Source organism: Triturus cristatus, chromosome 3_2 (genome assembly GCF_964204655.1).
Source record: "Triturus cristatus chromosome 3_2, aTriCri1.1, whole genome shotgun sequence".
Lineage (NCBI taxonomy): Eukaryota > Metazoa > Chordata > Amphibia > Caudata > Salamandridae > Triturus > Triturus cristatus.
Window position 1 is genome coordinate 99108955 of NC_140584.1, and position 23954 is coordinate 99132908.

Consider the following 23954-nt stretch of genomic DNA (forward strand, 5'->3'; position numbering starts at 1 on the left):
GTTCATCCCCACACCCACAACTTATCCCACAACCCAGTACAGAGAGGGTTCCGGCGCTCCTCTGAATGCTGCAGAAGTCGCTGTCGATTTCATTCTGTGCTGGTACCTCCCCTTCTTTGTAAAAGGTAAACTGTAAGCCTGTACAAACTCATACAAATATAAAAAGTAGACTGCTATGTTTGTTTATTTTTTTCAACTGGTATGCTGCATTTGACCTTAATTTTCCACTTTGGAAAAGAAAAGGAGGGACCAGTGCAGAGTGAAAACAGAGGGTACAAAGATAGCCTTGTTGCCCTGAAATGCAGGGCAATAAAGGCAGTTAATTATTGTCCCCACATTATGGGCCCAATCCTGTGGTTCGGACACATAATTGCAGGACTGAGCATCAGGAGGAGGGGACGGGCGTGATCAACTATGTGGATCAAGATCTGACTCTGAGGTAAATGAGAGTGAAGAATCAGAATGCATGGTACCATAGGATATTAGAAGGCCTGGGGTGATATCCCATCGAGGAGCTACAGTTAATGGAAGAGGTTGAATTGTTTATTGCTGCAAAAGTAAAATCCAGTCAGTATTATTGGAGGCTCCTTATTGTGAACTGCTCCCATTACATTCCTTTGAGCTTCCTTTCCATACCTTAATTCCACTACCACATTCTGCCCATGTTCTAAATGCATACATTCCTTGCTAGAATAGCCCCACTTCTGCATGAGTTATTTCATCGGCACTACATCAGGAGTCACTACATTGCAGCTAAGTTTCTCTGCATTTGCATCTGGAGACATTATATCTCACATAAGTTATATGTATTTACTATAACTCACTGTTGCTACTGTGTAGTTACAGTTAGGTCAGTGTTTCCATCTCAAGAGTGTTTTTTTTTCACTAATGCCTTTGGTGTAGTTTGACAAGTTAGCACAAAACATTCCATAAAAAACCATCATCCACTTTGGCTCCTTCATGTAAAGGTTTGCACTGATCCAACAAGCACAGGCCAAGAAAAGAGGAGGTCCCAAAAGTACGATTTTAAACATTAATTCCCATAAGAAACTTTGCTCTTGGATACAGAAAAAATGGCTGGGCAGAATTAAAGCAAATTTGTCAAAAAGTTAGGAATTTATTCAGAAAACGTGCTTTTTGTGGTTCGGTAGAAATCCGTTCAAGAAATTAGTGTTTAAAGAGGGGCTTGGTTTGGACATAAAGAGGCCATTAGTGTCCAGATATACTCTAATTGAAAAGGTTAAATGGGATTAGTCAATCCTGACTGGTTGACCACAACATAAAAAATATATTGTGGCAGCCAATACAGGACTTAGTGACGTAAAGTCAATATTTATTGTTAGATTAATTAAAATCATTACAAAATGCAAAGTACAAATAAGACTATTTGAAGAAGATCATTGCAGTGAGCAAAGTGCACAACGAAAAAGGGAACGATCAATTAGTTTTGAAATATATACTTTAAAAGGGGAGTGCAGTTTGTTAAAACAAAGATGGTAATTAATAGCGTACAAATACTGTTAACGTTTTCCAATGCCACAAGCCAGTACGTGAAAGGAGTCTGATTTGGTTTCTGACCGGGTTACAGTTATAGAACTATTGCCGTTTTTGTGGCTCCCTCAACTTCTTGGAGGTATTTTACAATCTGGGCAATTATTTTCTGGTCTGCTGAGTTGAGGCATGCCAGTATGGATTGTCTGTAGGAGCACACTCCTTGCTGGTTCCAGAGAGAATGCAGCCATAGTCGATGTAGACTTAAAGAAGAGTTGAAGAGGCAGATGTTGTGCACCAAGTCTTTGGTCGCACGTCCTCATAGTTGACTGGTCGTTTCCCGTTCTGCCCTCAGCCAGGGCGAGTTATGTGTTTTGGAGGGCAAGATCCGAAGGTGATAATTCAGGTATTTGCCAGGCGTGGGAACGAATTTCTAGAGTTGCCCTGTCTTCTGGTGGAGATATTATTTTAGCTGTTTTATTGACGGCTCTTTTGAAGATGTTCTGGCTTGACCTATAGATTTTGTACCCTGAACAAATCAATCGTCTCATCAAGGTAGTCTCGTGCTGGGGAGCATGATTTCTTTTTTTTTTTTTTTAGAAATGTCCTCCGCTATATGATAGTTAATTAATTTTTCTTTGGCCGATTTGAGCTTGTGGCAGAGGATCGTGAAGGTTGCCCACCTGGAATAGGACTGGTTTGTAAGCTCAGACTCCAGCCTTATCTGGGCGGGTGATGTGTGACAGGGAAGCTGGAAAATGTGCCTGTATATTCTTGCAATCGTGGTGTCCAGAGTTATTGTGTCTCTGCCCGAAGAGCCCGCAGCCATAGGCCAGAGTTGGGACCACTTTTGCCCTAGCGATTTCTGGAATGAGTCTGAACATGCCTGTGAACCCTGCCGTCAGGGCTATCCCTTTCCTTAACCTCCCTGTGTGGTTTGAAGGCGCCAATGTTATCAAATAAAAGGCCAAGGTATTTATATTTGTTTGTTTCCTCAACCTTGCTCTCATCAAGATGCCAGCTGGCCTTTCCTCTGAGTGTGCTCCTGGCAAGGATCGTGATTTTTTTCTTTTTGTTGTTTATTCTTAACCCATTCGCCAAGGAATATGCTTTAGTAGCTCCCAGGAGCGGTTGCAGCCCAAACCTGGTTCGGCTTAATAGCACCAAGTCGTCGGCATAGAGAAGGTTTGATAATTGTATCAACCCTAAATTTGGAGCATGCAAGTTTACAGACTGCAAGGCTGGAGATAGATCTGCCAGGAAAAGATTGAATAGAATGGGTGCCAGTACACACCCCTGCTCGAGGCCGCTTGTTGGGATGACTCTTGATAGATTGGCTCCGCCTCCAAACTTGAATCTAACCCATGTGTTGGGATACAGGTTTTTAATTGCTTTCAAGACTAGTGGGGGGTGGAGCAGTTTTTTCGTTTTCTCCAGAGCTTTTTGCAATTTACAAAATCAACAGTGGCTTGAGAGTCGATGTAACATAGGTAGAGAGGCAGCTTTGCAATTGTGGAGGAATCCTAATTGAGTGATAGTGCCATCGTGTTTGTGGTGGTTCCTGTTTTCCTTGCGAAGCCTGTTTGTTTGGGAGGAGCAATTGAGTTCTTAATGGCCCAGTCATTAAGTTGTTCCAGTAGGGTTCCGGCATAGTATTGTGCCTCATTATCAATGAGGGCCGTTAACCTGTAGTTACCTGGCTCAAGTTTGTTACTTCCTTTAAAAATAGGGAAGATAATAGAGCCTCTCCATGAGACTGGGATTATTGCTCCTGATAGATCGTGACTGAAGAGTGGCGCCATTGCTTCTGCCTTTTTTTCCAGGCCTGACTTGTAGATTGCTTGGGGGATGTTATATGGGCCTGGTGCTTCTGTGGTGCGCCCCTTTTGTTATCTGCCAGAGTGCGTAATTGACAGCTATGGTGGGCTTACTCTCTGAGGCCAACCCCGGCTGCGCTGCAGAGACAATTTTCTCTGACAGGTCGGCTCCTGAGTCTTGCAGGATTATGCTTGTACCGGTCTCCGAATTAAAGTGCACGTGTAAATAGGCTGCTCAAACTTCTTCTGAGATACGGGATTCCAGCCTGCAGTGGGTGTGGTTTTTTAAATTGTTCACAGTTTTCCATAATGTGTTGGAATTATGGTGATCAAGGTCCTAGATAAGTTTGGCCCAGAAGGTCTCGAGTTGTTGCCTCTTGATGGCCCAGATACCTCTTTTAAATTTCTGTTTAGTGGCTCTTAAGTTAGCGGTGTATGTTTTGTTAAGTGGCGACCGGCAAACTGCGCAAAGGGCTTTAATGACTTTTCATTTAATTGTTTCAGAGCGCCACACTTAAAAAAAAAATAATAGTTTTTGACTATTAAGCTGAGTGGGTACAATTTGGATCTTGGCTGAAATTACTCTAGTGGCGAACTGTTTAGAAAAACATTGGTAAATGCCTTCCATTGTTCTTTAACTGAGGACTTGGCGAGATTTGAGTAGGTGCAGTTAAGCTTTATACACCAAATCTTTATACACCAAGGCGTCGACCATTGATTGGATGGTTTTCGGCATAGAGGGACAGACGCAGTTGTTTGACTGACCAGTTTGCTTTGATGCTTTTCCGAGAGCTGGCCCCTGGGTGTTGATGGGATTTCCTCTGCTGTACTCTTGTGTCCCTTTTCTGACATGTACGAAGCCAACAGTTCATTCTACTCTTTTTGGATTAAGTCAGAAAATTCTGTTTCGACTTCAGTGGTATTCTTTGGCCGAAGTCAAGTGGTCTTGAGCAGTGTCTGTCTGTGACTTGCTTTTTGGCCCTCCTGAGCCATCCTTGTCTCCCAGTTGGATTGTGCTGTGGGTCTGTGTTAGGGGGTTACTTCTTTTTTTTTTTTTTTTTATAAAAGAAACCTTTATTTGACTTCAAAGAGTTACAGATATGGGCCTACAACCACTTGGGCCGGCCGCTAAATAGTACGAGATGCGTTATTTCACCGTTACACAGACATGTCAATCAAAAGATCCCGTTAGTCTATCAGCACTCTGAGTGAAGGCAGCGGTTGTATTCGAATGACACTATTAAAGACGGCTTCATCTTTCCATTTAAAACTTATAAACATTTAACACAAACAAGGCAGTAAGAATTGTACGTATCAGCACGTGCTCCCCGGGGCAGGAAATTCCACTCTATATAATAATCATGAATGGTCTGTGACAGAGGGGGGGGGCTGGGAGCAGGGGAAAAGTCAAACTGTAGCATACTCCTAACATAGCAAAGTAGGAATGTCCAGCTAGGGGTACAAAGGAACATCCAATACTATTGCCAGAGGAGGGGCGCAGATGTCTCCGCGATAAGAATTCCACGGACCCCACACCTTAGTCCATTTCCTAGGCTTGCCTCTCGCCACATACACCGTCTTTTCTCTAAACATGCACCAGTCCATATTCTCCTTCCACACCGAGACCGTGGGCGACCTCTGGGAACCCCATAACTGTGCGATGTTGCGTTTAGCCACCATATTCCCCAAAGTCGCCCACTGCGTCTGTGCCACATTATAATCGTTTGGCTCTCACACGTTCAGTAGACACCTCCTAGCTTCTGGTAACAGAGCAACATGTGTGACCTCTTCCATTATCGCATGCACCCGATTCCAAAAGCGAGCCACCTCAGGACATTCCCATATGACATGAAGGAAAGTACCCAGCAAACCACAGCCGCGCTTACACAATCCATCCACGGAAAAACCCATGCGCATCAGGCGGGGTCCAGTGACATACACTCTATGGAGTACCTCCCTCGGGGAGGCTACTGCCGATACCCAGTCCTCATCATCTAATTCCAAACCGTCAGCTACCCAGACCTCCCTCAGGTGGGTCAACAGGCCCGCCCGTTCGTTTATAAGCTTTTTATAAATCAAGGAGATTGTGCTGTCAGGCACGTAACCATCTAGCACCCTGTCCTCCAGTGGGGAATTTTCCGGGATAGCAGTAACATCAGGGAAAGCCGAGCACAACGCATGGCGAACCTGAGCATACCGGAAGTACTCCCTATCATTCAGCTTATATTCCACTTTCAGCATTTCAAACGTTTTAAACTTCCCTTTCACCCAAAAATCACTCACCTTACATATGCCAATCATATCCCATTTCTCAAATCCTTTTGTTTTCCACAAACAGCCCAGCCTTTCTGAAGCATACAGCTGAGTCGCTCGAGTCAGGCGGTCCTTCTATCCCATTGTAGCATTTGCAGCATACGTACTGCTATCTTTGTTGGGCCTGTCAACTGCACACCGGGAAACTTCGAATAAAGTGCCCTATTGTAATCCCCACCAGGCAATAACATTTTATCCATCTCAAACGCCGGGTTCAGGGCCGGTCCGTACATCCCGTGATTCACCGCTGCCAATTGGGACGCCCAATAATATCGCTTGATATCGGGAGTGCAATACCCCCATCATACCAAGGGAGTGTCAATTTTGTGAGAGCGATTCGCGAACGTCCGTCCCAGAACAATTGCCTCTGCAAACTCTCCACCTCACGGAAATAGCGGGCCGGTATAACATCAAGTGTGTTTTGTAGTGCATACAGGAATCGTGGTAGCGACATCATTTTAAACAACGCCGCACGTCCGAGTGGCGAAAGCTGAAGCCGTCGCCAACCCGAAACGTCGGCCTTTAGTCGTTGAAGTGGGGGGAGTAAGTTCCGCTCATAACGGGCCACAGGGTCTAATGTTATGAAGACTCCCAAGTATTTAAACCCCGACTGCGAAATCTGGATAGGGCAGCCACGCGGAAGGAGAGGAGCATCACCTGAGAGAACATAGACGCATGACTTAGTCCAGTTAATGACCAAGCCGGAGTTACGACCAAAGGAGTTTAGAACATCAACTAATACAATTAAAGACTGCCGGGGAGATGTGAGGTATAGGAGAATGTCATCCGCATAAAGAGAGAGGCGGTCCTCAAACTCAGGCGTCCACCTGATGCCCCGCAATGAGGGCTCCCATCGTAGCCAGGCAGCCAGAGGTTCCAAGGCAAGTGCGAAGAGGAGGGGCGACAACGGACAACCCTGCCGCGGGCCTCTTCCCAACACAAAGGGTGTCGACACTCTGCCATTCACTACCACCTGAGCCAATGGTTCAGCATACAACAACTTTACCCAACCGATAAACCCGGGGCGAAAACCAAATGTCGCAAGCGCCGCCCAAAGATACGGCCATTCAAGAGTATCGAACGCCATTGTTGCATCCAAAGACGCTCACTTATGTACGCCGCTCTGGCGAGCACTCCATGAAGACGCCTCAGGTTCAGAGCCGTGTTACGGTGAGGTATGAAACCAGACTGATCCGGATGGATCAAGTCGCCAACGACCCTAACCAGACGATTAGCTAAAACCTTAGCCAGAATTTTGGGCTCAGCGTTTAACAGTGAGATGGGTCTCTAAGAGATACATCGATCCCGCGACTTCCCCTCCTTGTAAATCACGACTATTGTAGCAAGACGCTGATCATAGGGGAGGGAGCCCACTTCTCGTGCTTCAAGAAACATTTCGCGTAGATGAGGCGCCATCTTGTCCTGGCGCAGTTTATACAGTTCGATGGGAAGGCCATTAGGATCCATGGCCTTGCCGGAAGCAACCGAGCGAATGGCCAAAGCAATCTCATCAGGCGACAACGTCGCATCCATCAGTACCCTATCCTCCTCCGACAAAGACGGCAATGCAATATCTCTCAGCAATAGATGAGAGTCATCCTCCGGGCGGTCCAAGGCTGGAGAATATACTTCGTGGAAATAAGCCGCGAAACATTCAACAGGGTCAGTTACACGCACGCCATCCGCTCTCTCAATAACCGGTACCACTCGACTCGCTCTCTCTTTCTTGTCCAACCATGCAATCAATTTTCCAGTCTTATTCCCCACATCGTATAAGCGCCCTTGTTGCTCTCTACTCATCACTTTGGCGGCATCGGTGACCAACGCTCTATAGTCAAGCTGCTTGAGACTGAGAACGTGCAATTTATCATTCGTAACACCCAGCTCCAGGTCCCCCTCCAACTCGGCTATTTCGTTTTCAAGGCGAACCACCTCCTCAATCTTGCTTTTCTTGGTGTGGGAAATTAGAGAAAGGGCTTGCCCACGGATCACTGTTTTGAAGGCTTCCCACAACGAGACAGCAGATGATACTGACCCCACATTTTCATTGAAATAGTGTTCGAGAGACTTGACCAGTTCAGCCCGGATTTTAGGATTACGCAGGTACCAAGGGTTAATCGGTGCGACCCTCCCCCCAGCCCCGGGGGCGACCTCCATGTTCAACAGTAGTGGGGAGTGATCAGAAATACCCCGGGCCAGATGTCTTACTTCCCTAACCATCACAGCTTGGGCCGCCGGCATAAGGACATAATCAAGTCGCGATAGACTTCCATGAGCCCCGGAGTGGAAAGTGTATTGCGCCTGTCCTGGGTGCTTTAATCTCCAGCAGTCTATCAATCCGAGGGTATCTATAAACCCACTCAGCCAGGTCTGTGCTCCAGGGAGATCCCTGGGAGGGTGACGATCCGCTCTACCGGATACGACAGAATTAAAATCGCCCCCCATCACCAGAACCCCCCCCCCCCGGGAGTCCCAAGACCATTAGCCCCAAATCAGCAAATGTTACAGCCTGCAATCCTGGTGGGACATAAACAGAAACTAGCGAGACAGTTCTGCCCTCCCATCTTCCCACGAGTGCAGCATACCGCCCTCTGTCATCATGAATCATATCATCCACCTCCAACGGGAGAGAGGCTCTAACCAAGATGCCCACCCCCCTCGAGCCAGAAGTAAAACCGGAGTGGACAGCGAGACGATATCCCCGCCTATTCATAGCATGGCAAGAATTCCCAATTAGATGCGTTTCCTGCAGAAAGACAATATCTGGCGAAAGTCGTTTCAGAAACTGCAGCACTACCCCACGTTTAATCCTGTCCCCCAATCCATTCACATTCCATGAGAGTACTCTCAATCCCCTACCCCCCATCCCAACCTCATAGACAACCCCCTCCCCCCAGAGAACACGAACCCGACCACCAGTCGTATAGCGTTACGCTGCCTTGTGAAACATTCAAACATTCCCCCCAACGTTCCCGTTACAACTCCCCCCACCCTGCACCCCTGCGTGTGCCCATGCAGCTCTCCCAACTTGCAGTGTGCCTGTCGCCCTAGCATTCACTAATCTACAAAAAGAAATCCCAGAGGAGGAAAGAGCCTCACTAAGCACCCCACAACCCCCGGGCATTTAAGAATAAGGCACTGAATAGCAACATCGAACCAAAGCATGGAGGTGTCTTCGCAATGTTCAGTCACCGGGAACCAAGAGTCTATTCCTGCCCCGCCAAGCCCTCTCTGTTCTCCTCAGTCTGTCCCTCTCGACGTCGTCACTGGGGCAGCGTATCAAGCTAATCTCCAACCACCTCCGGCCGATCGAAGAAATGTGACCGATCCTCAAACTCAACACGCAACCTGGCCGGAAAGAGCATCGCATATTTCAGCTCCATGTCTCTCAGTCGCCGTTTAACACCCATGAACCCCTGTCTCTGCTTTTGGACCGATTGTGTGAAGTCCGGGTAGAAGCTTATATTAGTGTTCTTAAACTTCGTCGGCCCACTCACCCTCGAGGCCTGCAGGATAGCGTCCCTGTCCCTAAAATTGAAAATTCTGGCAATGATAGGCCGTGGGGGAGCGCCCATTTTCGGCTTACCACCCGGGACTCTATGGGCCCGCTCGACCGCAAAAAATGTACTCAATCCTTTGGGTGCAAGATGGTTGATCACGAGGTCTTCCACGAAGAGGTCGGCCGCAGGAACCTCCGAGTTCTCCGGCACCCCTATTATGCGCACATTATTCCGCCGAGCCCTACTTTCAAAATCCTCCAGCCGACGGACAAATAAATCATTGGATGTCTGCTGATTACGGACCTCGGTTTGCAGGTCGGACACGTCCGTTGTCAGGCTCGACGTTTTCAGACCCAAGGATTTGACCTTTTCATTCGTTTTGGAAAGGTCCACTCTGACTAGATTAACGTCGATCAAAACCGTGTCCAATTTATGGGCCAAGGTGTCGAATTGCTGACCAACCGCAGCTTTCATCTCGTCGATGGCACCCATGACGTCCTGCAATGTTAAGTCTGCGGACGATCCCGGGCCATCCTTGGATCTCTCCGGTGACTTATGCAGTCCACTAGGGGATCCTTTTGACTGAGCATAGCGGTCCATGTTATTAGCTTGGGTATAACCTCCCCGCCTAGTCGTCTTGGTTTTTTGTTTATCTCCGTCCAATCTAGCCGCAATTGTCTGATGGCCACCAAGGTTGTCGTCCACCAACACGATTAGTAATCCCCGGACATCCGCTCTAATGAGCCTCGGCGATCACGAAATGTGGTCCAGACCAGTGTCCAAGAGCCAGGCAGGATTCCCAGGCTTCCCACTATCGATATGTCGCTGACAATCCAGGGTCCCTCAGCCAGTTTCAGCGAGGGGACCCGAAACCGAAAGTGAAAGTGTGGGGTAAACACCAGCCCGGGTCCTGTATGCCGTTGTTGTTCACTTTCTGCCCGGGCACCACGCCAACTGAAGTCCGGGGCAAGGTCAGGAGCAGGCCGCCAACTTGAAGTCGATGCTATCCCGGTTTCTGAAGTCCGATTTCAGTTTGGACTACGGGTATCACCTCCGCTTATGTTCGCCTTTAGAAGCCCGTCGATAGAATCAGGATATATTCAGGATAGACGTGGGAGGTTGCGGAGGCCCTCGGGAGCCCTGTGCCTACGCGGCCATCTTGGTTACGCGCTAGGCTCCTCCAGGGGGTTACTTCTTAAGCTGAATCTTACCGCGCAGTACGAGGGTTGATTTACCAGTTGCTGGAGTATCCTATTAGGTTCTGCTGGACTATGCGAGCTGTTTTTGCTGCAGCTCAGCTCCATCTTGCGGTTCTCTTTCTTATTTGCTCTGTCGTAGCTTTAGAGGCTCCCTCCGGACCATCAGGAGTTCCTGAATGATGACCTGGCATGTCATTGGACATGCTGATAACTGGATCAGGCGCGTGGACCAGCATTGCTCGAGTTGCATGGTAGAGTTTGGTTAGGAGTTTCAGCTCTGGTTTGTATGAGGATGATCGGTGTAAGAGGAATGGGCTGCCCACTATTGGTGTAATTGTTGAGTAAATTACGGCGCATGCGTCCTTCAGAAGTTGGAACTTAGTTGTGATCTTTGGCTGACCATCAGTGGAAACACCAGTCTCACAGATGTTTTAATAGTGGTGTTGTGTTGGCAATGGGTTTCTTTCCTTTGCTTTTGTGTTGCGGGGAGTTTCTCATTCTCCCAGCCTCATAGTTGGCTGTGGTGTCACTGAAACATAATACTACGATCCTGTAATGCCATGGCTGATTGACAGGGCGAGTTGGTCCCCTGTCATGTCCTGTGGGGTTGCGTGGAGTTCTGTTGTGCTGCACTGTTGCTATTCTGGTATTCAGCCTTTTGATGTGACGGGCTTTGTAGGAGACTTAGTTTTTTGCTAGCCCCTTAGATTGGGTTCATTAGGTATCCTTGCTTTTCTTTGAAGTTTCTTTGCGTGGCATGTGTTATTTCAATGTGTGATCCATCTGAATTTCCCAGGACTCTAGAAATAATAGACCCACTGGTCATTTGACCTTTTTCTAGGAGAGCCGCACCACCCTATGATGGTACTCTTTCTGTTTGTTTTGTTGTCTTAAGCTGAAGGGGCAGGAGCGCACTTCGTCAGTGGGTCGCTGCTCCAGGCCTCAAAAGGCATGGGGATAGGGGCAAGGATTGCCTGTACATCAGTGTGCCTGGCAACTAGTCCAGATGATTGGGTTGATTGGCTGGTGCTAGGCTGTTAACAATATATTGACGATGTGGCAGCTGTTGAGTTTGAGGCTCTGGGCAGTTGGGCTGTGGTGCTGGTACTATGTGTATTCCACTGGTTTTCAACTAGTCTGTCCACTAGTTCAACTTGCTGTGTGGAAAGAGGAGCAGATGAGCAGTGGAAAGAAAGAGCGGGGGAAGGCAGCGCAGTGCGCAAGCCACCTCCGCTCACCGTGGCCCTTCAACCCTGCAGTCCATTCCCGATCCCTACACTTGTGAGGCGCCGCCCCTTCACCCCCTCCGCTAACCCTCTCACATCAGGACAGCCTTCTCAGCCAAGGGAGGAAGGAGCATGGTGGGAGAGATGGAGTAGAGCGGGCTTGTAGGGGTCGCTAGGTGCTGCAGGTCAGACCCCTGTGTTCTCAAAACCTCGGGCTTGTTTCATGGCCTATGCAGCAGCCTTCACTGGGGTTGATGCCGGAGTTCCGATCGGTCAACCGGCCGACATTACCCACGCGGCTGCTGCTTCCTGCTGCTGCTTGCTAGGTTGCGCTGTGACTTAAGGACATGGCCCTGTAACCTACAGAAGAATTAAAAAAATCTGTGGTCTTCCAGGAGCACATGGATTTGGGGGCCTAAGGGTTGGCTGGTCACAACATGGACAACATTGTCCAAGTTGTGACTGCACAGTGGTCGGGGGAGGTGAGTCGCCAATGATAACATATTACTTTATGTTTAAAAAAAACTAGAAATTCACAGAAAAATTAACTAAGGCTTCTTATGACCTCCTATATGACCTCACATATTACATCACACATTACATTTTCTATGCTATCATTGATTACAACACTAATGAAATCTGAAATTATTAATGATATAACTGTGCATGGTGAGTGCACACGTATTAATTACTTCAGTTAACTATAAATGTATAACTGATGAATTTCAGCGGTTTTCTTAGTTTAAAATGTTACTTTTTAACACACATTTTCACCTAACTAAATATTTTGTATTTTTTTCATTGGAAAAAATAAATGTTAAAGTGACATTATAGTTATGTTGGAATGAGGCACCAGCTAACGTTAAAACAAACAAAAAAAAACACTGACCAATGCTAGTTATATAATTTATCAAACTAACTATAGCTTGTACACCATTATTAAATGCTTATGACCTCACATATTACATCACCAGTTAGGTTACAAAGGAATTTGGTGCTTATACATTCCTATTTTATATTGAATTTTATTGTGGGTTAAAACCTTCTCCAAGTAGATTATCATTTGATTACAACTGGACACTTCTGATTGAGTGCCTGCTCTTTTATTAGCTGTAGTGTGTATCCGAACAGTGTGGGCACCTGAATAGTATGACTTTGTGAAATTTGTTGAAAGAGGTGTGTGGCAGCACTGTACAGTTTTTAATCCACACCTCTGTGTGTAGTATCACAGTTGTCAATCAAATATCAACCTGCAACAATATTGAATGCAAGATATTGATATTGATAGATCAAGAGGTGACCGACTTTTTGCACAAACACGCTATTGTCCAGTCTACCCTCCACCCGAGGGGTTTTCTCAGCAATAGGATGTCACAGACCCATGATAAACCTCAAGGAGTTCAATGGGTGGTTGGTTTACCTCCATTTCAAGATGAAAAGTATCCATCTTCTATGAGACTTGCTGCAGCAGATGGACTGGATGGTCCATTTTGACGTCAAAGGTGCGTACATCACAGTCCCAATTTCCGCGCACCACTGCAGATTCTTTTGGTTCCTCTTGCGGGAGCAGCTCTGTGAGTTCACAACTCTGCCTTTTGGTCTTACCTCGGCCCCATGGTGCTTCACCAAGGTGCTCAAGCCGGCAATTGAATCTCTCCATGCACGAGATTCCCATCTGATTATCTACTTGGACGACCTTCTTCTTCTGAATCAGTGTTCAGCCAGACTACAAGAGCAATTGCAGATGACTATTCACCTGCTGGCAGGCTTGAGTTTTGTAATAAATGTGAAGAAATCCCTATTAACCCAGTCCTAACAGAAGACCCTCAGTGTGTTTTGTCCTCAACTCGACGGAAAAGACCCTCAGCTTAACTTCTTGGAAGATCGCAAAGATTTAAAGAGAACTGAGGTGTACATTGTCCAAACCGACAACTTCGCTACGCCAGATAGCCCTGGTGATAGGTCTTCTATCGTCTTCCATTGATACAATTTTCACCTCTGCAGAGGTCTCCAATACTCAGAGCAAGTTCCTCTGACGGAGGAGGTTCAAGTAGAGATGCGGCGGTGGCTGGCCCACATGGAAGCGTGGAATGGCAGAGCCATTTTCGGTTCTGACACGGATATCGTAAAAGAATCCGATGCCAGCAAGTCCAGATGGGGAGCACGATGTGGGGGGTCTTTCACAAGAAGAAAGTGGTCAGTAGCTGCACATAAACTGCTTGGAATTAATGACAGGATCCATCGCAGACCAGTGTTGGACCAAGGAAAAGGTGAATTGCTGTGTCCTACTGAAAATGGACAATGTATCGGCAGTCTGATATATCAGTCACCTGGGTTGGGCCCCTATTATTGAAGATCCAGGCAGAACTGGCCAAGGAGTTCTGGTCCTTTTGCCTCTCCAACACCGTATCGGTCACGGCAGAGTATCTCCCGGTGGTAGTCAATGAAGTGGCAGATCGGTGTTCGAGGGAATGGATGGACATGAGCCTGTGGCAACTCGATCTACTGGTATTCAAGTTACTCAACAACCGGTAGGGCCCGTTCACGGTGGACCTTTTCGCCTCTTGCCTGGACAACCAGCTGGGACGGTCCTTCAGTTGGAAGCCTGATCGTCTGGTGATGGCAACGGATGCCTTCACGGGATACGCCTTGACCCCTTTTGTGATGATAATGTGCTTGTCAACTCAGGTGTAGAGGCAACAGGCAAAGGTAGTCCTGATCACACCATTTTAGAGGTCGCAAGTGTGGTTTCTAGTTGTTCTGATACTTTCTTGAGCTTCTCCAATCGTTCTACCCTACTCTCCAGATCTCCTCTGGGATCCTCTAGGGAATCCTCACCCGTTAATCCTGAGTGACATTTCTTATCTCAGGTAGAATAAAATCTAATTCCAGGGTAGTCTGTTACCCAACAGTTGATAAATCCCCCAAGTTGTGTGTGGTGCAATGTTTGAAAGCCTATGAGAGCATGACAGAGGAATTGCAACCTCCAGTAGAGAGGCAACTGTTAATTTCCCTCAAGAAACCTTTTAAAGCGTCTCTTCTTCAACAATTGCCCGGTGTGTTTGCTGGGTCATGCAAGAAGCTGGCATTAACGTGTCGAATTTTGGCACTCACTCTGTGAGAGGAGCCATGGCTTTGAAAATATTCACTTTGCGTGCCAGTTTGGAGGATATCCTTAATGCATCTGATTGGCCGTCGGACTCCATGTTTAAGAGGTTTATACGGTGACCTTGGCAGTGGTTAAGCTTTGAACGAGCATAATCCTTGCCTCCTGTCCCGACATATAATTACAAATTTCCTGGTACATCACTCATTGGTTCATCAACTAATAGCCATCTATGATGGAACATTGACGTATCAAGGTTATTGAATATATCTGGGATTTCAGTATTTCATTTGCTTGTCTCTTTGCTGTTCTTACACTGATGAAGTCAGAGTCTTTATTGTTCTGAATGATATCATTCTGGTTTTATCAGATGGACAATCTTTTTTTTGGTTGCCAGTCTCGGTATTTATTTCTATATTCCAGATTCCGAGTCTTATAAGAGAGAATGAAAAATGTCCTAACTTTCGACACGGAAAGTTTTAATTCTGTTAAGGATACGGAGGTGAGGATTAGGCTATTCTTTCTCCTTGAATTTTAAAAGCAGCCTTTTAACCAACCACAAACAATACAAAGACTTAATTTCCCATGAAGCTTTAGAAAAAAACATCAAGTTCGTAAAAGAGTCTCTTATGCAATCAGACACCTCCTGGTCCCATAACTGTCGATGACCCCTGCTGTCCTTCCTCTTTCTTCCTGCGACAAAGCAGACTGCGGAAGTTTCTTAATCCTGCTTCGAGGACTCTGCACCTATGGGCAGAAAAGGAGTAATGATATCTTGCATGCGATGAGGCTATTTTGCACAGCATTACAGTAACACATGAAAACTAGGAAAACACTTTACTTACATTCTAACGTATGTCACATGACCCGGGTGGGTCCAGGTTTATCCTGTGGGCGGGCTAATCCTCACCTCCGTGTCCTTAATTAAATTTAAACTTTCCATTACGAAACCTAGGATTTTTTTCATTCTATATCAGGAAACGAAGGCAAGGATTAGGCTAGTTCAAAGATTATCCACCACTAGGGCCGCAATGTAGGAGGCTGGGTTAAAGTAAAACCTCTTGAAGGTTGAGTCTGACGACCAGTCTGCTGCATTCAAAATCAAATGTCCTCCAAGCAAGCTCCTAGCACGAAAGCCTTGGATGCCATGGCGCCTCTTACTGAGTGTGCCCCAAAGACCTTCGTATCGATGCCGGCCTCAATGATCACCCAGCGAACTCATCTTGAAATGGTTGGGGATGAGACTGCCCGAAACGGTCTCCTCAAAGCAATGAGAATTTGTTTTCCATGTGGCCGCATGTCCGCCGTCATGGCCTCAGACGCCTTAATACATCTTACTACACAGAGTTTTGGAACTCCTGGGAAGGCCGGGCATGAAATCACCCGTGACTGGTATTTTGTACGATGAGACACGTGGAAGGTGACGCCGTCCGGGGTTAATAATCGTCCGGAAATATCAAGAGCCCTGCTATCAGAGACTCATCTACAGGACACCAAGCACAGCAACATGGCCAGTTTAGATGATAGTTGCTTGCGCGACAAATTCTTGTTGCTAGGCCATTCGGATAGCAGATGAAACACCTTATTGACATCCCAGGGGACTGAATATCTCTGTTTCGGAGGAAGGGAAAGCCGAATGCCGTGCAGCAGCTTCTTTACCAACGGGTGGTCTCCCACCAGGTGGTCAGCTGCGGCGACGTGCCTGGCCGATATTACAGATGGGAAGGTATTAATTGTCCCGTACGCCAGGCCCTCTGAAGCTAAATGGGCCAGAACATTTAGGATGTGGACAGTGTCTGCCCCCAGGAGATCCAGACTCCGTTGCAGACACCAACCCATCCACCGAGACCAGGCCGACTGGTATCGCTTAACCGTGCCATTAGCCAAGGCCCGGGAGAGAAGCTCCACAGCGTCACTCGAAAGTCCCGGGACCTTCAATCGAGCCCGGTAATCCTCCATGCCGTGAGAGGCAGGGAGTCGCTCGCTATTAGAGGGTGTGGATTGCCTGCTGAATTGCTCAGGAGATGAGGGAGCGGGGGTAGACGGATTGTAGTAGCCCAGGAAAGTTCCATCAGAACTGGAAACCATGCTTGTGCTCTCCAGACCGGGGTGATCGCCACCAGCTCCGCCTTCTGCGGACGGGCTTGGGTCATCAAACGCATTATCATGGCGAAGGGGGGAAAGGCATAACCCCGTTCGGGGTACCAAACCTGAAGGAACGCGTCGTGGCTGTTGCCCCCGGGTCTGGTCTCCAGCTGAAGTACCTTGGAAGCTGGTGGTCAGGGCGAGATACAAACAAGCCTACTGAGAAGGGTCCCCAACGATCCTGAAGGGCTTGGAACGTCAGAGGAAATAGCTTGAGTTATAGCTTGAGTTTCGAAGATGATGGGACTGCCAGTCTGCCAACTGGCTGGACGCCCCCGGGAGATGCTCTGCCTTCATCGAAACTTGATGTGACAGGCAATATTCCCAGAAGTCCTTGGCGAGGTCCGCCAGGGCCTTAGAGTGAGTCCCACCCAGGTGGTTTATGTAGCGGACCGCTGCCACATTGTCCATTTGAGGAGGACGCAGGACTGAGCTCTGTCCCTGGTCTAACATCGGACCGCGAAGGAGCCCGCCATCAGCTCCAGGCATTTGATGTGAAGTGCTCGCTCTGCGGTGGACCAACCTCCTCCTGTGGTGATCGCTCCACACCATGCCCCCCAGCCTGAACTGCTGGCATCTGACTCGATCACGAGGTCTGGTAGGGATCCGAAGAAGGCCCGACCATTCCATGCCTCCATGTGAGAAAGCCACCAATGGAGCTCCTCCTCTGCCTCCTCGGACAACGGAATCTGCTGGGCTTAAGTTAAACCCCTGTGCATGTGAGACTCTTTGAGCCTCTGAAGGGCCGGAAAATGAAGATGGCCCGGAAAAATGGTCTGGATTGAGGCTGACAACAGTTTGACCACTCTGGCGATGCTTCGCAGAGAGGTCTGCGGCTTCCGTAAAATCTGTCGTATCTTGTGACAAATTTTTGCCATTTTCCTGGATGGGAAGCTTAGTGCCGCCTCCACAGAATTGATCACAAACCCTAGAAAGGTGATTGAACGAGAGTGAATGAGGCAGGACTTTGCCTGATTGATCACAAATCCCAGTGGCTGTAGAAGAAGCACTGACGACTTTAGCTGCCGTGACAAGACTTGAGGACACTGATGTATGAACAGCATATCGTCCAGATAAACGATCATCCTGACGCCCAGCGATCTCAACCTCTCCACTACCGGGTGCAAGATCTTGGTGAAGCACCACGCATCGACGACAGGCCAAAGGGAAGCAAAGAGAACTTGAAAGTTTGGCCCTGCCATAGAACCTGGAGGAAGCGACGGTGAGGCGGAAAAATGGGAACAGTCAGGTAAGCGTCCTTGAGGTCCAAGCAGACCATCCAATCGTTGGGACGCAGAAGGTTGCGGAGCAGGTGAATACCCTCCATCTTGAAGTGGCAGTAGACTAACCACTCTCGGAGGTTTATTACCAGCCTTTGACCCCCGTCCTGCTTTTGCACCAGGAAGAGATTGCTTAAAAAGCATCTGGGATGATGAGAAGAACGGCAGATCGCCCATTTGTCCAGGAGTTCCTGCACCTCTTGTTGTATTAGGGTGGAACCCCTGGTGGAAAAACAGATTGGTGCCGGGGGGGGGGGGGGGGGGGTTTGGGGGGGGGGGGAGTCTGAGCAGGGGTACATACAACTCTATGTGGAATCCCTGCACCATTTAGAGCACCCAAGCGTCGGTAGTGGGGGCCCGCCAGTTGTCTAGGAATTGAGCCCATCTGCTCACCAAGCAACAACATGAGATAATAAAAGAACTCACCATGGGAGGGGGTAGCACCTCCGCCACCGGTTCCGTTGCATTGACCTCTGTGATGGGACCGACCTCTGGCGGTATAGAAGCCTCCAAAGGGGTGAGGAATCCTGATACTATCCTCTTTGTGAGTTTTGGCCTCTGCCGGAGGATGTCTGTGAGGAATGGCCAGCCGAGCACCTCCTACCACGACCGGCCCCGCCAAAAACCTGCGCATTGAAAATACGTTTCACTGTGTATTGAGCCTTGTCCAAGGAGTTGAAAGTGGAGACAAATTTACTCAGCTTCTTCAGAAACGGGTCTTCGAAGAGCCCACCCTGAGCCACTTGACCTGCTTCCGAGGTGGCTAGTTCGCCTAGTTTAGGGTCCAGTTTGATGAGAAGTGACCTGCGCCTCTCTGTAGAGATGGCGCAATTCACGTTACCTAGGAAAATGATGGCTCTTTGGACCCAACTAGAGAGGACGTCTGGTGGGATCAGGGCATCCAACGCCTTTTCGTTCTCTGCCAAATCAAAGATCTTCACCAAGGGGCCCATGACGTCCAACAGTTTGTCTTGGCATGCTCGCCAGGATCAGTTGATGCCCTTTTTCGGATCCTTAATATATGTAGTAAGGAAAGTCGCCATCTTGGCGTCGATTTCCGGGGTAACAGCCATTTTACCATAAAGGCATGGGTGAGGGCATTGCGTCCTAAGGCGGGAGCGGACCTCCTGATCAAGGGGTTTCCATAACTGTTTCGCCACATAGTTGGCTACCTTCTCAAAAGGGACCCACTCCAACGAACGAGGGTGTAGGAGCTGCTCTGGAGGTCCAACTGGGCATCGCCGGGAGGATCAGTGGCCTAGAGCGGTTCCGATAGCCGAAACTGTCGTAACCACCGTCTTGTAATTGCCGAAAGAGAGGTGTCAGAGAGATTGGTGGGAGGCGTGCGGCCGGCGGATCGCCGCGCACTCCCAACCCAGCACTGAGAGGACAGTCGTGGCCGCGTAGGAGCGACAAGCGTTCCCGTGGCCGCGTAAGAGGAGTGGAAGCTCCGTGAAACTCTCAGAAAGAAATTGATTAGGTACCAAAACAGTATAGAGTCAAAACAAATGTGAAAACGATGCCAAGCAGCAGTACTGAGGGAAAGAGTGAAACACTTAACTGACGCAGGCTGCAGCAGTGAAGAAGGAGGAAGGACAGCAGGGGTCATCAACAGTTATAGGACCAGGAGGCGTCTGATTGGATAAGAGACTCTAATACAAACTTGATGGTTTTTTCTAATGCTTCGTGGGAAATGAAGTCTTTGTATTGTTTGTAGTTGGTTAAAAGGCTGCTGTTAAAAATCAAAGAAGAAAGAATAGCCTAATCCTCGCCTCCGTGTCCTGACATAGAATATAGAACTTGTTGCAATATTTCCTGTCGCGTAAAAAAAAGAGGAAGCTACAAGAGGAGACGGTCATTATGAGGGCAAGAGACGCTGTATATTGGTCAAACGTTTTTGTATTTTCTTACCTGTGGTTTGATGGGAACGGTAGTTTATTTGTATATGTTCAAGTGCTGAAGTATAGATTAAAAGAAAGTAGAGCAAAACCCTCGCATCTGTGTCCTTAATCGAATTGAAGCTTTCCTTTATTAATGATAGGAAATGTTTTATTCATCATTGTAGTATGGTAGTACTAGGTCTAGGTCTAAAGTTGGACCAGGCGATCACCATGAAAGACCACATTGCTGCCACTACCAGGTCCTGTTACTACAGTCTACGTTTGCTTCAAAGAATTCTTCCCTATATGCCTACCTCCCATCGTAGAACTTTAGTTCAGCCAATGGTAATAAGTCGTTTGGACTATGGAAATGCTCTGCTTGCCGAAGTGGGAGAGACCTTGCTTGCTAAATTACAAGTAATACAGAACACTGCAGCTAGAATGATTCTAAATCGTCCTGCAGGCTCCCCCTCGACTCCTTTGCTCAGGGAACTGCACTGGTTACCAGTAAAAAATAGATTTTTTTTTAAATCTGCTGTTTAACCTACAATGCTCTGAAAGGTAGAGGTCCTCTCTACTTGCAAGAAAACCTCATAAAATACTCACCCTGCAGAAACCTCAGATCCAGCACACTAGGCCTTCTTCAGGTTCCTCGAATTCGCCTGATTCACACAGGGGGCAGAGCATTCTCATATATTGCTCCAAGATATTGGAATAAGCTCCCCATAGCCCTGCGCAAAATTTCCAGCTATTGTATCTTTAGGAAACAGTTGAAAGCCTTTCTGTTCTAATTGTTTTCCTCTGATTCACTCTGGTCCTTCCAATCCTCAGGTTACTATTTCTAGGCATCGCTGAGATGCCCCAGGGTGAGTCGAGTGCTATAGAAATTAAATTAACATAACATAACAACGGTAAGGTTAGAGTGTATGGAATGGGGATGATATATTCACTTGGAGACTCTAGAATGTAAGCAACTGGCAAGCACTTGTGTTGCGGTGCAGGAAAGCAGTTGTGTGTCCATCTGTGGAATAAAGTTTTTGTTTCAACCAACGTGGATTGTAGTGTCAGCACCTGGAAAGCACTTGTGCTGCGGTGCAGGTAAGCAGTTGTGGGTCCATCTGTGGAATAAAGTTCCTTTTTCACCCAGCGTTGATTGTAAAGTTGTGTTTCTGAGAGGAGCCCTTACTACAATCCTAAAACGTTACTTAGCGTGAACATCTGCATCTTTGAAACCATCTCACACAGGATGTGCATACATGCTTAATAAAGCTAGCCTGTCTCCAGCACAATTGAGAAACTACCCACACTTGGTACCTACACCATTAACTGAATCTGCTTATGGTGGTATGGACACCTGGCATGCTTTGTTGATGCCAGCAGTGCATAAGCAAGAGAAACCAAAACACTTGTTGTCCATAAATAATAGTACAGTTGATACAAGTAATGAGTTCTATACCAGCTGTTGACATCCACCTCCCTCCCATGAAGAGGATTAACAAATTACACTAACACCTCCAGCTCACCACCTCTATCTGCAAACCCTCATTTGGTGTGCAACATTGCAAGATGCAGTTGAGAGCTGCAACGTGTCTGCTTTCAAAAAATCTGACGGGATTATTCATCTGAAAGAAGCTCACCCACACATACAATTACCACACCAGAGTAATGAGTATTATATTGAAATTGAACGTAGGTCAGCGTTTGATAAAACAAACCTACCCAAAGGCACCAGCACTGTAGCACAGCTCAGTATCATCATTAGTAGGGGTGGGCGGAATTTGCGTAGTCGAGCTACGCAAATCTCTGCGAAACGGTAAAAGATCTCCGCGAGCACGCAAAAGTTCTGCGAACATGTGGAATTGCTTGTTCCGCCCGTTCACGATGCTTTCTTTCTTGTTCGCGAACGCTGTTTTGCATGCTCGGGGAGAAAAAACTTGCGAACACGCACAAAATTCCGCAAAGCCTCGGATAGCAGAATTTTTGGCAATTCCGCGTTCTCCGTGGAACGCGAAATTACCCGAATTCAGCAAATTCCGCGAGCGGAACGGAATTTACAGCCCAGGCCTAATCATTAGGTGTCCCTGTACAGCAAGAGTCTATAGCAAACAAAGGGGTTCAGTGGCACAATCTTCCTGCCAATTATGGTTCAGTGGCACAATCTTCCTGCCAATTATCTCCCCAAAGAGAAATATTTGACCAGATTAGTGATCTTCCAGAAGAGGACCCTTTGATTGCATCATGCATACTTACGCAAAAGCCTCAGAGAGCTATGCCTTAAGTATTTTACAGCTACCAAACAGAGATTTCACGCTGTTGAGTGGCTCCACATAGGTACACATAAATCTACAAGATTGATTTCTGGCTTTGTTTTAACAAAACTGAAGACCAGTGAGATGGTCACATATATTTCATCAAACAAGGACCAACATTGGCGACTCAGTAAGTGGGTGATTCAGGAACAGCATAATACATTACAATATTGTACTGGCATCCGAAAAGTAAGGCCAAGCCAAGCATAAGGTGCGACTAGGTAGGCTGTTGCTGAAGAGAAGTGTTTGCATATTGGCCTCCTATTTATGAGGCATAACAGCCAGCACAGTCTCAGCTACTCTTAATATTCCTCCATGCAGCAGACCAAAAAACTGCTGACCAGTCACGCTTGTTTATGCCATTTTGGCATGTTGGTGCAAAATAGCACGAAGAATGTATAAATGTATGTGGCGAAGACAATGTTCGTTCTAACAATCCTATAAAGAAGTAATATCTGTCAATTAATGATGTCTCTCAATGATGTCTTTATGTGACGTTCAGTAATCCACTGCTGCCTTCACAACCACATCTATTGTGTTTCAGGTCCAAAGTCTAGCAAAATCAGCAGCATGCAGGCTGATGCCACCTCCAACATGAACCAGCCTTCTATGGACACAAGTAAGCAATCACATGATTATGACTGCATTTCCTGTAATTCCGTTGTGCAAAACACAACAAAAGTGCCCAAGTGATTATTGTGAACAAACCTACAGTCCATTGATGGACTGTACTGATGTAGTCTTGGCATAAGATGTTTTCATGAGGTACAAAAATCAGTCAGGATGCACATGTCCATTTAAAGTGGCAGTCGTGTCTTCAACGGTATAAGTAAAGGGTGCAACTTCCCTTTTCACAGACACTGGTGTCCACAGGGCAAACGTAAAACTATTGGATTCTTTTTGTCATAGGATTATTATAATTGGGTGCGCAGATGTGAAATTTAATTGCTTCAGCAACATAAAGCTACAGCGGACATTTATGACAAATGCCATTAAACCGGGCTGTTATTGGCAGAAGAACTTGTGAGCCAGCTGAGCATGGCTTAATTTAAAAACAAAAAACAAAGTCTTGTGAGCATCCCGCCAACCGCACTGCCGGGGTTATGGAATACTAATTCTGCCTAGTCTTCATTCCACTTCCTTCTGCTTTCTTCCTTCATCCTACACTCACGCTTCGGTATCTTTTTTCCCTTTTTAGGTCTCGCCTGGCATTAGCAGAGCGCATGCGCTGCCCTCGCCATATGAGGGACTTTTGCAATCGATTCAGCCAAAGCTGAATGCACGCTTACAGATGTACAAAGATGGCTGCTCTCGCCATTCACAAAGCTAAACATGCACGCGTACGGACAAAAAAATGCACGCGCATGCGGACAGCCCAAGGCCATCTTTGTTTACTTTAATTAGCATAGGGATGTGGACAGGCGCGCTCATTTCTTTTGTCCGTACGCGTGCATGGCGGCGTGCTTTTGCTTTCCCTCCCTCCACCCGTCGGGCCCCTCCTCCTTGTGTCATGCAGTATATTTTAGATGTGTAGGGATGTGCACACACGCGCGCATGGCGGCGTGCCTTTTAGGTCTCCCATGGCCAAAGCTGAATGCACGCGTACAGAGGGACAAAGATTGCTGCTCTCGCCATTTACAAAGCTAAACATGCACGCCTACGGACAAAAAAATGCACGCGCATGTGGA

The 23954-nt window shown here is 47.3% G+C and overlaps 1 protein-coding gene across 6 annotated transcripts in view; it reads left to right on the forward strand.

Annotated features, from left to right (window-relative positions):
- Positions 1-23954, forward strand: part of HSPBAP1 (HSPB1 associated protein 1) — an 859774-nt gene that overhangs the window by 182577 nt on the left and 653243 nt on the right. For 5 of the 6 annotated variants that reach the window (XM_085647322.1, XM_085647321.1, XM_085647323.1 and 2 more), the window contains one exon: positions 22811-22885. The exons of the other annotated variant lie outside the window; for it this stretch is intronic. In XM_085647322.1, the coding sequence (XP_085503448.1) occupies positions 22837-22885 (49 nt within the window). In that variant the 5' untranslated portion in view covers positions 22811-22836. The remainder of the gene's footprint in view (positions 1-22810; positions 22886-23954) is intronic. 6 annotated transcript variants of the gene reach the window in all.